The 17,217-nt window shown below is 43.7% G+C and overlaps 1 protein-coding gene across 1 annotated transcript in view; it reads left to right on the top strand.

Moving 5' to 3' along the window:
- Positions 1-269: 269 nt before the first annotated feature.
- Positions 270-17,217, top strand: part of CD40 (CD40 molecule) — a 37,708-nt gene continuing 20,760 nt past the window's right edge. Inside the window, exons 1-2 of the mRNA XM_044297866.1 lie at positions 270-581; positions 15,581-15,650. Of these exons, the coding sequence (XP_044153801.1) occupies positions 534-581; positions 15,581-15,650 (118 nt within the window). The 5' untranslated portion in view covers positions 270-533. The remainder of the gene's footprint in view (positions 582-15,580; positions 15,651-17,217) is intronic.

The following is a 17,217-nucleotide window of genomic DNA, read 5'->3' as shown; positions in this document are numbered from 1 at the left end:
TGCTCCCTGACGTCACAAAGCTAGAGCGCCGTAATCTTGTGATAACAATAAAATATTATATCCATACATAATGTCTACCTCAATAAGAAGTTCAATAATGAAATGAATAATTATTATTTCATTACTAGTTTTACAAACACTACCCTTAATATAAAGTCTACATTTTGTCGTGTTTTAAAACTGTGTGGATTCCCCTTTTAGAAATCCCCTAGTTCTTCCTGGATCCTATGTGGTTCCCAGTTTCACTTTCACTCAGCAGTAATCCTTGGGCGGGTCTTACTATCGAGAACACATAACAAGTCACTTGTCTGCTGTCTACCCTGGTCTTTGCAGTTGGTGATCTACCTGGATCCACTTACTGAACCTCTTAAGCTTTCCTTTCGGGGTTATCTTCTTCACAATCTTCATGCGATGCTGTGTTTTTGATATTTTCCCAGAGGACCTTGAGATCCTGTGTGTCTACCACTGCCTCTTTGTTGCTCCTGGGGACATCCTATTGATATTGCCGTCCTTTGAAATTCTGTGGCCTTGCAATGTACCCTTGGATTATATTGTTGATTCTGTGTAGCCGCTATTGCCAGGTGAGACATGACTTAATGCTGCCTTCTTGTAAAAACAGGTTGGGTTCTCACAAATATTAATAGCTAGCAGACCCGGTTCTGCTCTGCCCTCATGTGTCTAGTATGCCTGCGTGCTATGTTCTACATTAGTCTTCTCATTGTTTCCCCAAGGAGTTAATACGCGTTTGTTCCTCATTTTTGACACCGGTAATTTCCTAGCACCTGCTGTTTGAGTCCCTGGGGATTTTAACTGCAGACGTGAAATGCTGTGTGCTATCTAAATGTGTGCGTACTTAAGCATCCCACTGGAAGGCTAATTTTATGCCATTATCGACTGATCTGTTTAGTGTTAACTGTGAGTATATCTTGGAAAGTTGTACACCGTGGCATTACTGTTGTTTAGGAAATAGCCTACAGAGGATTTTATTTAATGAAGCCACTGTTGAGCGAAAATTAATATCAGAAAATGCCTGGAAGCAAGTTAAAGGGGTTGTCTTATCATGGACAATGGGGGCATATCGCTAGGATATGCCCCCATTGTCTTATAGGTGTGGGTCCCACCGTTGGGACCCGCACCTATATCGAGAACAGAGCCCAGCAAGGTGGTGGCTGGAGGACTTCGGTCCGGCCACCACCAAGCCGGCTCCCCATAAAAGTGAATGGGAGCGTACTGCGCATGCGCGGCCCCCCCGCTCCTTTTCATTTCTATGAGGCCAACGGAAATAGCCCAGACAGCGCTTGGCTATTTTCGCCAGCCCCATAGAAAATTAATGGAGGTCTGCTGCGCATGCGCAGTGTGCCCTCTTTCACTTTCGGTGAAAGGGTGGGACCCACACCTATAAGACAATGGGGGCATTTTCATGCGATATGCCCCCATTGTCCATGATGAGACAACCCCTTTAAGTCAATGTAATACTGTTTCTTGTATTAAGCATAAAATCTGACTATATTGAAAGACTAAAGATTAGTGTTGAGCGAACTTGTGGTTTCAAGTTTGGCGTACAAGTTTTGGCTTAGCTAAGAATTCGGTTTTAGAATCCAATACCACGGACCATAAGTTATGGCCAGTTGTAGCGGAATCCATAATAGAAAAATTCTTAGATAACATGAACCCAAACCTTGTATGCTAAACTTGAAACCACAAGTTTGCTCAACACCACTAAAGATAAACCAGGCCTGGGCCCCTTGGTGCATCTCAGCTCCGATGCTATGTCTCAGCTGCCATTCTTCCCTTCCCATGATTGACATGGCCAGGCATCTCGTCGGGCCTTATAAGCCTGCAATTGTGCTGTAGGTTACAGTATCAGCTAGAATGAGTAATGTAGAGCGTACATCGTAAGGACCGCAGGCTATAGGAAGAGAGAGCCGGCTCGTATGACGCTCACCTGAATGTGTTGCACTGAGGGCGCAACAACCTGTTGTAACTTATAGAAGCCGCTGGATAGATACAAAGGTACAGAGGAGGAGAACATGGACTTCAAAGCTTGGCACTACCTCCAGAGGATAGTCAGAATACAGTTCTCGTTCAGATGTTTTTATTAGTTAAATTGCAACACATTTTGGGTTTTGGATCAGACCCTTCATCATGCTATAACAGACCTGACGGAGGGTCCCATGTGGACCCAAAAGATGTTGCAATTTAGCAAATAAAAACATCTCAATGCGAACTGTATCCTGATTGTCCTCCGGAGGTAGCGCTGTGCTTTGAAGTCCCCATGCTCCTCCTCCATACCTAGGTCACAGTATCAGCATCTGCAGAGTACAACTTCTTTGGCTTTCCCAGCAGCACAATTTACTCCTGTGCATGCGCTGATACTGTAAGTCAATTACAGAGTCAGGCAAGATGCCTGGCCATGTCAATCATGGGAATGGTGGAGTGGCAACAATTGAGACACAACCTCAGAGCTATAGTGCATCGAAAGGTTCAAGACCACCCTTTGGTGCGCTGACCACCTTAACAACTTTATTTGCACATAGTAACATAGTACATAAGGCAGAAAAAAGACATTTGTCCATCCAGTTCGGCCTCTCATCCTGCAAGTTGATCCAGAGGAAGGCAAAACAACGAAACTGATTTATATAAGAAATAAATGCTTTTACTCAGCAGGATCAACCCTACCAAGCATTGTACAGTGTATCCATATGGAATGAACTTGCGTTCATATATTTGCTGCATTATTAATGCACATTTATTTATGTATAGGACTATTTTTTTGTATATCTGTAAATATACTGAGAGTTGTGGTAATATAAAAAAAAAAAAGGGGGGGCCCATCGCCACTCAGTTTGTGACAATGGAAGAGTGCATTTCTTTTTGCATTATTTCGGTGCTGTGACGTCGCTGATCTATTTCTGTACATTACCATGTATTTTATATTGTTGTAACATCACTGTGAGCCTTATTGCTGTACTGTGGCATTGTGCCCACTATTGTGACATCACTTGGTGCATTATCCCTGTGCAGTTGGGATATCAACATAAGCCTAAGGTTCGCATGTTCTAAACTTTGCTTGACTGTGTTCATGGTGGAGTGGGGCCCTGGTTCAAATCTTGCTATGGGGTATCATGGGTCCTAGTTATGCAGTGTCACATTGCACATGCAGTGCTACTTTATTCGTCGAAACCCCCTGCACTTTCTATACTTTGGAGTCCAGCTGGTGGTCAAAGGTCCACCTAGCCTTTCTGCTGCCTGAAGCGAAAATTGAAACTGTGCCCCCGCATGCTAAATTCTCACCCTAACCCTGGCCTTCAGCCCATACTTGGAAAACATACAGGTTGAGGCCTCATGCACACGACCGTTGTTGTGTTCCGTTCCGCAAAATGGGGTTCCGTAGTTCCGTAGTTCCGTGATCCGTTTCTGTTTTTGTTTCCGTGTGTCTTCCTTTATTGAGGACCACCAGACATAATGGAATGTAAAAAAAAGTCTAAGACAGGTTTGCCATGCAAATGATAGGAAAAAAACGAACGCGAACGCGCAGACGACAATCTTGTGTGCCTCTGTGTTTTTTAGGGGTCCCATTGACTTGAATGGGGCCGCAAACCGTTTTCCGCGAAAATAATAGGGAAGGTTATATTTTTTTGACGGACTGGAACCACGGATCACGGAAGCGGGTGGCAAATGGTGCATTAGCCGAGTTTTCAACGGACCCATTGAAAATCAATGGGTCTGCAGAAAATCACGAAAAACGGCGCAATGGACATGGAATAAAGCAACGGTCGTGTGCATGAGGCCTAATACAGCACCACATACCTCTTACATGAAGTGATGTCTACTCTGATGTAGATATTCTCTTTTCTCATCTTCTCCAGACCAGACATCTCTTGTCTCTCCAGAGTTTGACATACAGGCATCTTAGCTTTCTACTTTTCCATCATCCTGCCGCCCCCAATACTGTGCCCAATGTGCTCCCCAATACTATACAGCATAAACAGATTATCCACACAGATAGGGCCCCCTTTAACAATTATTGGCACACAGTGCCCTAAAAAATAACTGTGCCAGCAATTAGTGTCCCTGACAGTAATAGTGCGGTAAACATAGTGTACCCTAAATATAATTGTGCTAAGCTGCTACTGTGCCAGGGTGCCTCCCACAGAAATAGCAGGGATCTCAAGTCTCCCGGACGTTCAGGGAGTCTCCCGCTATTAGATAGCGGCTCCCTGACGCCCGCATGTGAAACAATATATCCCGGAAAGGTTTACTCGCAGTAAACCTTTCCGGCAACCTGTAGCAGTGTCCCCTTCTTGGCGCGTGCGCACAGTGCAAGAAGAAGCCGATGCCAGCAGTCCGCAACGGCGCATCAGGCTGAGCCTGTGCGCACACGCGGAATCTCAAAGCAGGGGGAGGGAGGGAGAGGCGGCACTGAGGAGTAGAAGGCGGCGCTGGGCACGGCGATGCGTGCGGCCGGGCACCATGCATCCACAGACCTCCCCTGCTTGGGCACCTTAATTCAATGATTGACAGGTTTGTAAAACCAGTTTTTCCACAGAATAAAGCCACAAATAGCTTTTATAAGGCCACCTTAGAAATCAGAATGCTACCCTGGACATGAGCCTATGTTTAGCTCACAGGGCTTATAGGTGGTGACAGGATCCCTTTAATCATATACATAAATATGATAATTTGGGGCAGGGTAATGAGCCCAGTCCTCCACACCATAGAGCAAAGTGTGCAGATACTGCATATGTTTGGAAAATGTAATAAAAAGTTTGTGAAAGGAAAAAAAAAGAAAACCTCCCGGAAATGAGAAGTGCACCCCCCTGAAATGAGTTTTTGCAGGTTGGAATGTCTGAAATAGTGTCCCCCAAAGTCTTACAAATAGTAATAATTCTATGCCAGAGTGCACTTAATGTTAACAGTGCCCCCAATAGTAATAATGCCCCCATTATGCCCTAGAAGTAATAATGTCCTCATAGTCCCCATACTATTAATCATGTTCCCCATAGTCCCCCAGTTTTAATAAAGCCAATCATAATACCCCCCAGTAGTGATAATCCCCCTTATAATGTGTGTGCAATAATGTGTGCGCAATAATGATGACGTCATAGTGCCGCGTGCAACGGCCTCTGATAGGTTTCAGCCCCAATGACGGTACCCTATTGGAGGGAACGGTGGGGCAGGTAGACATCCTGAGGATGGCAATACTGTTGAATATGGAGATGAGCGCTTCCACAATGGAAACCCTCACTTGTCTCTAAGCGGCACCTCCTGAGGCCATCTCCTCACCTCGCCTCTTTGGCCGTGCTCCCCTGCTGGCGGTCTAATCAGTGAATAATAGCTAACTCTGTAAGTACAGGGAAGTCAGTCACTGGATAGGATTGACCACTGGTCCATATTTTTCACGGATCCTTGCTAGGATATACTCTCAAAATTAATTTTTTTCTTCTATAAACTTTGTTGCTCTTTACACTTATTTCACGCTATGAGAGTATATCATGTCATTGATCACTTCTATAATACACTGCAGTACTTCTGTAGACAGGGCTTAATAGGTAAAAATAGATGGCAGACCTGGAGGCCTTCATAAGGCTCCTGGCTTCCATCGGTGATCACAGGGGTGATAATCAGGTGACCACTTTTAATGCAGGGGTTACTAAATTGCTGTTTCATGCAACATCTAAGGGGTTAAACAGCAGGGGCTGGAGATTTTTTCAGTTCTGCTCTTTAGAGCAAGAGCTTAGTTGTCAGTTGACAGCCAAGTAAACACTCCACCGGGCATAGAATGCACTTGCAGGGCTTATGGTCACTCCAGCACAATGTGCCAGAGTAAGATGCCTCAAATTTATTAAGAGGTGCGTCTTCTGGCAATGGGTACACCAGGAAGTCAAATCTGCATCAGCTGTGCTATTCAAATGGTAAAAGTCAAAATTGTTTTGCTAAATGTCTCTTGCAAAGAAATTTGTGCATTTTCTACACCAGTCCTGGCATACTGGCTTTCATAAATTTCGTTCATAGCATTTTTGGAGGTCTCTAATAATGAAACTCCTAAAACTAAAATGAAAGTAAAACCACTGTAACTGTGGAATGCAGCCAGGAATTTTTCCAGCTCGGGCCACGTGTCCCAGTGTTACAACATTCGTTATGAAGGTCACCGTTGCATAAAGGCCTCTGAGGTTGTAACGGATAGTACAAAGTATCTAAAAGCAGCTTGGTTTAGGTAATCAGCTCCTTAAACTAGTTGCAAAGGGGTATTAAAAATTGTTGGTAAAAAATGCATCTGTGGAAGTACTCCTAGCATGCAATGACAAATGGTCAGCTGGGGCAGACAATGTCAGCCACGTAGGCAGAGAATTCAGCCTTAGGACCTGGGAGGTATTCGGACACCAGACCAGAACCATAAATTAATTCAGACTCCAGTTCAGACATCTACACAAATACCATAATCCCTGTTAACACATGTTTTTACAGTGGTCCTTAAGGGGTGTGGGGATTCGCTCTTGTAGGCAGGTTAGCAGCAATATAGAGGCCACGGACCAGGTTTTAAATCAATCTTCAGTGTTTATTCACACTCATAATATAACAGAACAGTCCCTTTTCAGGCTTGGTGCTTGTTCACACAGAAAAAACAAAATAACATTCACCTGGTATCCTGGGTGTCCGTTCACACCCGGCTGAATGCTCAGCCTCAGAAAGTCCACTTGCAGGCTTTAAGTAGTCCTGCTCGCCTGACACACGGCCTTCAGACCTCAGCGCAGAGAGCTCCCAAAACCACAGCATCTCCACAGATTCACTGTGAAGTGAAGGATAATCCACACAGCTGAGACTGCTGGCTGGGTTTTTATATCCCAGCCAAAACCCGGCCTGGAGCATGGGGAGAAGCCACCCGCCTTGCACTTTGGCTGCTCCCAATAGGAGGCGGCCCGGATCGGCTCTACAGCCATACTAACTAACAAATAGTGTCAGACAGCACTAACTGCCGCTGACACTTAAAAGTACTGGCTCTTACCTCACCGAGGCCAGGCATCTCTGTGACACATACCTTCTGTCAATGACTGACCCTTGCGCCTTCCTACAGGGGACATTAAGCGTTGGTGTCCTGTGGTGCTGTAGAGAGGGTGCTCAGTCTACTGCTCTAAACCGTTTTTTTGTTGCATTCAAGAGTGATTAAGGCATGATCAAATGGGTCTCCTCCTCTTTTTAATCAGGTCACCCATTTTCCCAGTGATCCAATTGGGAACTGGAAATCCAATATACAGATAGAACCCCACGGCTTTCTGTATACTAAGGGTACAGCCAGATGGTCAGGTTTTTGGATGCAGTTTTGGAAGTTAAACCAGGAGTGAATAAAAAAAAAGGAGAAATCATATCTGCCCTTTATACTTCCTTTCCTGATCGACTCCTGATTTTGGTTTTCAAAACTGCACATAGAAACCTGACCTTGTGGCCGTACCCGTAGCGTGTTGTCAGGTCTGTTAGGGCAACAGCCAAATGAAAGTATTAGCACATAAAAGTTTACAAATACATGATACTACTCCTGATAATAAAACTCAAGTAGGCGGGGCCAGCAATACCGTATTGCGGCACATTATACCACCCCAACAGAGCCAAATACTACAGTCCATCTCAAAATACTGCTCCATCAGCACAAAATGCAACCCCAAAAACTTCCACTGGCCGGCTGTGAGGAGGGCTCAAGCGGCCCCTTTGGCATCGGCTCGCCAGGAAATTTCCCTGTAAGGTCTATGGCCAATCCGTCCCTGCAGACACCCTTTAAAGACAATACAGAGCTGCATGGCAGCAGAATACACTTGACTAGTAGGGAGCCCAGGCAAAGAGACATTACTAGTAGCCTTCTACATTTCCTGAACACTTGTACTGGAATAGAATATATTTTGAACTAACCTTTCAAAAAAGGGAAGAAAGTAAATGATTTTATGACAAATAAATATTACCAGAGATTCCCATGCTTCCTTGTCCAGTGTTTTTTGATTGCCTTCATTATAAATCTGGTAAACAGGTTTTCCCCATGTTAGGATTAAGTAATTTCCAACTTTATTACTACGTAATTAAAAGTTTTGCAACTATCTGCCTGAATGACTGTATAAAATATGTTTTGTGCTGTTTTTGTTTCTTATCATTGCTACTACTTTGGGGTGTTTGGGGTACCATTCTGGGGTTCCACTTGCTTTGATACCATTAGTGCCTTTTTGGGGTAAATAAGCCAATTGCTGTTTATTCCATTTTTTGAGAGACAAGATGAGTAAAACAACAGTACAATAACATGATAGGTTTGAAGCTTAGCTCATTACAGATGTGTATTAACTGTATATTTTTTTTAAAAAATTTCCCCCATAAGAAAGCATTTTTAAGATTTTTTTTTCTAGTTTTAGTTAGGATTTTCTATTTGTTTCCTCTATAAACCTTGGGGGTCATTTATGACCAGATATGCGCGTATATATTCTCTCACATGCCATGTTGCAGCACAATCTGCGACTTCCTCTGTGCTCGGGGAAGGGGACTGGCCGGCAGGCCCATCTCATTCCTCATTTTCTATGCCTGGTTTAGGTGTAGAAAATGGTCTAAATGTAAGACATCAAGGAAGCTGTCTTACATTTAGAATCGGCGGTGGATACGCAGAAGTTATGTAGAGCCTGGTACATAACTTCAGAGATCCACAGTCTTAATAAATGTGCCCCTTTGTTACTCTTTTATTAACACTTACTTTCATTACGCTGTGAGACTTTCATCATCTCTAAAATACATTGCAGTACTTCAGTGTAAACAGCGTCGAACTGGAGCATCCAGGGCCTACCAGTAAAATTGAATCTGGGAGTCCACTGTAAAGCTACATGCAAATGTTTCCTAACCCCACAGTGACAGCACCAAAATTCTGCAAGATTAATAATTATGGGGCATATGCAGTTACATTGAGAGGGCAGGTCCCTAGGAAAAGAGGATACAGGCTAGTCTGACCCTGTACCTAGAAGTTATCTCAGCCACTGGTATCGATAATAATAAACTAGATAGTTTGTTAAATAATCTATGGACTTGTAGGCTGGTTAAGATACTGAACGCTGTCTATCTATATGTAGTGCAGTCGGTTTACTGTGTTATGTGGCACTTGTATAGTGGGTGGGGGGACTAGGGACCCACCTTACTCTGGGGCCCACTGAGGGATTTACCTGTTCCCCCATGGGCCAGTCCGAGACTGAATGTAAAACTGAAAGGCTTCCAGAGGCAAGGCATAATAGCTAAAAATATTTTAAATTAATTCATTAGGCTACGGACTTTCATGACAATCCATCAGTGATCACATAGATGATAATGAGATGACTGAGAGAACCTCTCCCTCTGTAAACCACCCAGATGCTGTGGTTGCTATTTCAACCAACATCTAAGAAGTGAAACGGTAGAGATTTGAGATTCTGGGGCCCACTAGGGCCTGTTTTACAGTCTAGGGCAGCGCTAAAGCCCTCTCATTAGTGCTGGTGATATCACCAGGCTCACTGCTAGGTGGAAGCCCTTGCCTAGCATTCCCATGGTGAGACCTGGTACATCACTGAATCTGCTGAAAAAGCCCTTGCCCTGAGCATGAAATGCTCCAATGCTCAACTCAGAGGGGCTGCCTGTGGGAAGTAGGGATTGAGACTTGCGTATTGCAAGGTTGGGGGGTGTCCTTGTACAATTTGGCACTGTCCAATCAGTGATGATCCTGCCAGTCTGTTTAGGTACACACCCTCTTGACCCCCCTTGTCAATTCATTTGTAATACTTCAGGAGGAATAATAGAAGAACACACTACAAAGAGTTCAAAGAAAAGATGCTTTATGGGGATTAGAAGTATGTCAAGATATGTCAGTTGTGGTGTAAAATCTAAGAAGGGAACGCTGCATATGTTTATAGATGTAAATAACATGAGGCGTTTAATTCAGTCTCGTATCTATTAATGTGACATTTTTGGCCAAATATAAATATGCTGGAGAAAGGCTGTATTTGCCTGAAACCTTGCCGCACTGGATACGACACTGGATTATAGAGGACCTTTCATCAGGCTAGCTCTAGTCTAATTATTATCCTACCTTATAGGGCTGCCCCTACTGATGCCATGGCACATTATTATTTTTTTTCTAAAGTATCTCTCGTTTGTCCGCTGTTGGCCCCGTATATTTTGGCGCCTTATATTATAATGAGGCGACTCAGTTATACTAGGCAAAGACTTAGCCAGGAAGAATGAGCTCAAGTTTTCGCGAGAACTTGAGCTCATTCTCTCTGGCTAAGAGCCGAGTCGCCTGCTTATAATATAAGGCGCCAAAATATATGGGGCCAACAGCAGACGAACAGGGTTTTTTTTAGAAAAAAAAAAAAGTGCCATGGCATCAGTGGGGGCCGCCCTATAAGGCAGGATCATAATTAGATTAGAGCTAGCCTGATTTTCATCCATAAACATGTGCTGCCTCCCCTTCATTTTTGGATAGTGCATGTGGGAAGTATGGACCAAGTTTGCTGAGGCGTGCACTAGCAGGACATTCTTTTTTTTTCTTAGAGATGAGGTCCATTTTTTGTTTATTGCAATATCAGGTGTGGTGACTGCTCATCTTTAGGGTCCCTGTACAAGTTATGTATTTGTATGCATAAAACTCGCATGAAAACGGCATTAAAAAACACACATAAATTCACACTGTTTATCACGGTTTTGTGGGTGTTTTTTTTTTTTTAAACATTGTAGATTTTTGTGCAGATTTTGGGGGTCATTTACCATAGGCATATGTCAGGTGCAGATTGCGGCACTATGGTTAGTTGTGACTTCTCACGCCAGGTCTAAAAAAGTGGGCATGGTTTCTACACCGTTTTAGATGTAGAAAAATGTCTAAATGTAAGGCCTCTTTCACACGGGCGTCATGTTTTTTGCCCGGATAAGAGGCGGGTGCGTTGCGGGAAAATGCGCGATTTTTCTGCGCGAGTGCAAAACATTGTCATGCGTTTTGCACTTGCGTGAGAAAAATCGCGCATGTTTGGTACCCAGACCCGAACTTCTTCACAGAAGTTCGGGCTTGGGATTGATGTTCTGAAGATTGTATTATTTTCCCTTATAACATGGTTATAAGGGAAAATAATAGCATTCTGACTACAGAATGCTTTGTATAATAGTGCTGGAAGGGTTAAAAATAATAAAAAAGTTAACTCACCTTCTCCTCTTGTTCGCGCAGATGCCACTCTGTTCTTTAGCTGTGGACTGAATGACCTGAGGTGACGTCAGATCACATGCTCCAATCACATGGTCCATCACCATGGTGATGGAGCATGTGATCTGACGTCATCAAAGGTCCTTTAGCCCACAGATAAAGAACAGACCGGCATCTGCGCTAACAAGAGGAGAAGGTGAGTTAACTTTTTTATTATTTTTAACCCCTCCAGCACTATTATACAAAGCATTCTGTATTCAGAATGCTATTATTTTCCCTTATAACCATGTTATAAGGGAAAATAATACAGTGAATAGACTGTCACCTAGAACCCATGCGTGAAAATCGCACCGCATCCGCACTTGCTTGCGGATGCATGCGATTTTCACGCAACCCCATTCATTTCTATAGGGCCTGCGTTACGTGAAAAACTCACAAAGAGGAGCATGCTGCGATTTTCACGCAACGCACAAGTGATGCGTGAAAATCACCGCTCGTGTGCACAGTCTCATAGAAATGAATGGGTCAGGATTCAGTGCGGGTGCAATGCGTTCACCGCACGCATCGCACCCGCACGGAAAACTCGCCCGTGTGAAAGGGGCCTAAGACAGCCCGGAAGCTCTCTTACATTTAGAAGTGGCGCTGGATACGCCGAAGTCATGAAGAGGCCGACGCCTCGACATAACTTTGGCTGATCCACCTCCAGCTATAGGGCTTTATTAACACGGCGTTTAAAATGCCGGTCTTAATAAATGTGCGCCTTTTATGTTTACGTTAATAACCCCATTGAAAAGACTATGGGAAAACCACTAACAATTGGCATGCTGCGGATTATAAAATCTTCACGTCAGTTTTCCGCACGTAACAAAACAGCTAACTGAAACATGATATTTGGCTGAAACATGATATTTTGTGAAAATAGCCTCGTACGGATCCGTCCAGACTTTCAATGTAAAGTCAATGGGGGACGGATCCGCCTGAAGATTGAGCCATATTGTGGCATCTTCAAACGGATCCGTCCCCATTGACTTACATTGTAAGTCTGGACGGATCCGCACGCCTCCGCACGGCCAGGCGGACACCCGAACGCTGCAAGCAGCGTTCAGCTGTCCGCCTGTCCGTGCGGAGGCGAGCGGAGCGGAGGCTGAACGCCGCCAGACTGATGCAGTCTGAGCGGATCCGCTCCATTCAGACTGCATCAGGGCTGGACGGAAGCGTTCGGGTCCGCTCGTGAGCCCCTTCAAACGGAGCTCACGATCGGACCGACGAACGCTAGTGTGAAAGTAGCCTTACGCTGCCGTTTTTCTGGCTGAAAATCCGCATAGCAAAAAAAGGCATAATCTGCACTGTGTGCAGGTATCCTAATTGTGTCTGCTGTAAAGCGAATCTTGAAAGCTATTCGGACAAGATGTAAAAGAGAGCTTGTGAAGACCATGTAAAGAGATGAGAAACACATCCAATCAGAAATAACAATTCTATGGGGTGGGGGGGATTTATTATGATGGTAATAGTTAAAGTCTGATTTGTTTGAGTTTGCGTCTACGTACTTTGGCGCTCCTGTGAGCACCGTGGCCTTCGCTCTACTTTTCCTAGGCCAGTGACGACACGTTCATTGGCCATGTGGCCTAGGAGCAGCTCAGCCCCCTTCAAGTGATTGGGGCTGATCTGCAAAACCAAACACAGCTGTTATACAATGTACGACACTGCGCTTGGTGAGCTGTGAGACAGCAGCGGAGCTCAGAGGAGCGCTGCTGCCTTCTCAAAGTAGCTGATCGGCGGGGGTCCCGGGTGTTGGACCACCACCTATCGGATACTGAGGACTCATTAGTTAAAAGATCTTGGAAAACACTTTTAAAGCCTGCATTATGGAAGCCCCTCCTTCACACACACACATACACATTTTTGTATACATATCTTAATGAATTACAAAGTTCTTAAAATTAAAATCCACAATGGGAATAATTCTATAGCTTGTTGACGTCACTGAACCTTTTCACTTCTTAAAATTATTTGTAAACTTGTCCTCATAAGTTATGTTTTTACAGATACTACTTAAACTGGAATTTTAAAAATGAGCTGAAAAGAGGAACTTACATATTTCTAAAGGAAATGTTTTTATTTTCAAATAATGAGAAGTAAATGGTGCAGAATAACCTCTGTAACCTACCTATAAACATATTTGTCTTTACACCCATGCGTTTTGCGATTGCGTTCCGATGTTAATTTTTTTCCGCACGAGTGCAATGCGTTTTGCACACGTGTGAAAAAAAAACTGACTGTTACCCAGACCCGAACCCGGACTTCTTCACTGAAGTTCGGGTTTGGGTTAGGTGTTCTATTTATTTCATTATTTTCTCTTATAACACGGTTATAAGGGAAAATAATAGCATTAATACAGAATGCTTACAAAAATGTGGATTGAGGGGTTAAAAAAATTAACTCACCTCATCCAATTGATTGCGCAGCTGGCATCATCTTCTTGCTTCTTCTTTCAGGGCCTGCAAAAGGACCTTTGACGTAATTGTGAGCGTGGTGACCTCAGTGCAGGTCCTGCTGAATGCTAGCTAGTAAGCTGCCTTACATTTAGACCGGCACTGGGATACACCGAAGTTATGACCCACCGCCAGTGCAGGGGCTTTATTAAGACTGACATTTTGAACCCCCAATGTGTTTATTTTATGGTAAGAGTGCACTGCATGGCACTTATGTATTACAATGTATTGTGTGTTAACCTGGTGCCCCTTGTCTGCGATTCTGTCCCCACACACAGGCGTCGGGCTTCCTCACTCCTCCTCTCTGCTGCTGACAGGCACGGGAAGAGAGGTTCTTAGCTGGGGTCTGCGCTCATGCTGCTGGAATTCCCCTCCTTGCTCTGAGTTCCTTGTGTGCATATAGGGTGTGTGTGCAGGTGTGTCTCTCCTTCTTATGTGAGGCAGAACGCACACGCCCTCTATCTTCTGGATGTATTTTAAGGCGCCTCCTACAGGAAGACGCCTGAACAACTTAGTCAATGTGTTTAATGTGATTCTGCTTTACTGTGTACTGGACCCTGCTTCTTGTTTAAGCAGACTTTGCCTATTTGCTGCCTGCCCCTGACCTAGGCAAAGTACATGAACTTAGTCCTATTTGCTGCCTGCTTTGACTTCGGCCTTCGTACCCTGACTACGCTTCTTCCTGATCACCCTCTGGGTGTCCTGTATCACCTGGAGATCAGTCCTGTGGGTCCACACCACACCACTGTGGGTCCACACCACATTGCTGTGGATAACATTTCATTTGTAACAGAGTGGGAAACCCCCTAAAGGGATTGTGCAGTGCTACAATATTGATCAGCAGATCAGTGGGGGTCAAATCCTACAATCAGATTAGTGGGATTCCCAACAGTCAACTTGCCGACCTGACATTGATGACCTATCTTGACGATAGGTCATCAATATTGTGGTCCTACACAATCCCTTTAAAGGGAACCTGTCACCGGGATTTTGTGCATAGAGCTGAGGACATGGGTTGCTAGATGGCCACTAGCACATCCGCAATACCCAGTCCGCATAGCTCTGTGTGCTTTTATTGTGTGAAAAAACCTGATTTGATACATATGCAAATTAACCTGAGATGAGTCCTGTACGTGAGATTAGTCAGGGACAGGACTCATCTCAGGTTAATTTGCATATTTATCTAATCAGTTTTTTTACACAATAAAAGCACACAGAGCTAAGGGGACTGGGTATTGTGGATGTGCTAGCGGCCATCTAGCAACCCATGTCCTCAGCTTTATGCAAAAAATCCCGGTGACAGGTTCCCTTTAAGTCCTTGATTAACCTCTGCATACTAGACATCTATGTGGTGAACAGATTACTGAAGTGCAAAATACAAGTCATGCACCAAGCAAAATTTTAAACCAGCAGGTTTTCTGCATAGAAAATACTCCTAGAAAATAGTCCTAGTCATCATAAAGACGGACGGAACCTCCAAAATAGTTCTATTCTTCATAGATAATCAATACTAACACACATTTTATTATCAACCAGCAGAACAGGGATTACTAATATGAACTTTTCACATGAGGGAAAACTTACACTTAATGAATACCTTAACTTTTGCTATCCTCAACAAATGCTGCTCGAGACAGGTTCTTATTAGAGGCAGTTCTCGGTGTAGGAAGACCTGGCTAATAGCTCACAAAGGGGCTCATTTATGAAAACTAGTGCAAGAAAAAAATGAAAGGCTTGCCTATAGCAACCACTTTCAATTTATATAGCAGAGGTGAGAAAATTATTTGCGACTGGACAATGTATTTTATGCAACCGGTTTTATACAATAAATGGGCCCAAATGACCAGTCTCCAAGAACAGGTCAGGATGTACGACTGAGAGTTAATGTTTCTTCTTCTTTTTGTAGTGCTCAGAATTGCTGTGTGATGTGACCGAATATGAGAAAGACGGTCGATGTTGTTCTTTATGTAGGCCAGGTAAGTGCATTTCTGATTCAACTCACTAAGGAGCAGAATTTATCATGAGAAGATGTTATGAAGTCAGTTTTGCTTAAGTAATTTTTGCTCCAAACTTATCAAACGTTGAACATGGTTTGATAAGTCTTGGCACATCTTTAAGCTTTCACCGTAATTGTTAATGGATATACAGTCGTGGCCCAAAGTTTTGAGAATGACACAAATATTAGTTTTCACTAAGTTTGCTGCTAAACTGCTTTTAGATCTTTGTTTCAGTTGTTTCTGTGATGTAGTGAAATATAATTACACGCACTTCACTTTATACGTTTCAAAGGCTTTTATCGACATTTACATGACATTTATGCAAAGAGTCAGTATTTGCAGTGTTGGCCCTTCTTTTTCAGGACCTCTGCAATTCGACTGGGCATGCTCTTAATCAACTTCTGGGCCAATTCCTGACTAATAGCAACCCATTCTTTCATAATCACTTCTTGGAGTTTGTCAGAATTAGTGGGTTTTTGTTTGTCCACCCGCCTCTTGAGGATTGACCACAAGTTCTCAATGGGATTAACATCTGGGGAGTTTCCAGGCCATGGACCCAAAGTGTCAATGTTTTGGTCCCCAAGCCACTTAGTTATCACTTTTGCCTCATGGCATGGTGCTCCATCGTGCTGGAAAATGCATTGTTCTTCACCAAACTGTTGTTGGATTGTTGGAAGAAGTTGCTGTTGGAGGGTGTTTTGGTACCATTCTTTATTCATGGCTGCGTTTTTGGGCAAAATTGTGAGTGAGCCCACTCCCTTGCATCGGAGAATATGACTTTGCCCCTGTCCTCAGCAGTCCATTCACCATATTTTCTGCAGAAGATCAATCTGTCCCTGATGTGTTTTTTTTTTGAGAGAAGTGGCTTCTTTGCCTTCTTTCTTGACACCAGGCCATCTTCCAAAAGTCTTCGCGTCACTGTGCGTGCAGATGTGCTCACACCTGCCTGCTGCCATTCCTGAGCAAGCTCTGCACTGGTGGCACTCCGCAGCTGAATCCTCTTTAGGAGACGATCCTGGCGCTTGCTGGACTTTCTTGGACACCCTGAAGCCTTCTTAACAAGAATTGAACCTCTTTCCTTGAAGTTCTTGATGATCCTATAAATTGTTGATTGAGGTGCAATCTTAGTAGCCACAATATCCTTGCCTGTGAAGCCATTTTTATGCAACGCAATGATAGCTGCACGCGTTTCTTTGCAGGTCACCATGGTTAACAATGGAAGAACAATGATTTCAAGCATCACCCTCCTTTTAACAGGTCAAGTCTGCCATTTTAACCCAATCAGCCTGACATAATGATCTCCAGTGCTCGTCAACATTCTCACCTGAGTTAACAAGACGATTACTGAAATGATCTCAGCAGGTCCTTTAATGACATCAATGAAATGCAGTGGAAAGGGTTTTTTCGGATTAAGTTAATTTTCATGGCAAAGAAGTACTATGCAATTCATCTGATCACTTTTCATAACATTCTGGAGTATATGCAAATTGCTATTATAAAAACTTAAGCAGCAACATTTCCAATATTTATGTAATTCTCAAACCTT

This window comes from Bufo gargarizans, chromosome 6, assembly GCF_014858855.1.
Source record: "Bufo gargarizans isolate SCDJY-AF-19 chromosome 6, ASM1485885v1, whole genome shotgun sequence".
Taxonomy (NCBI): Eukaryota; Metazoa; Chordata; class Amphibia; order Anura; family Bufonidae; genus Bufo; species Bufo gargarizans.
Note: the sequence above shows the minus strand (reverse complement) of the source record. Positions and strands in the feature narration are given on the sequence as shown.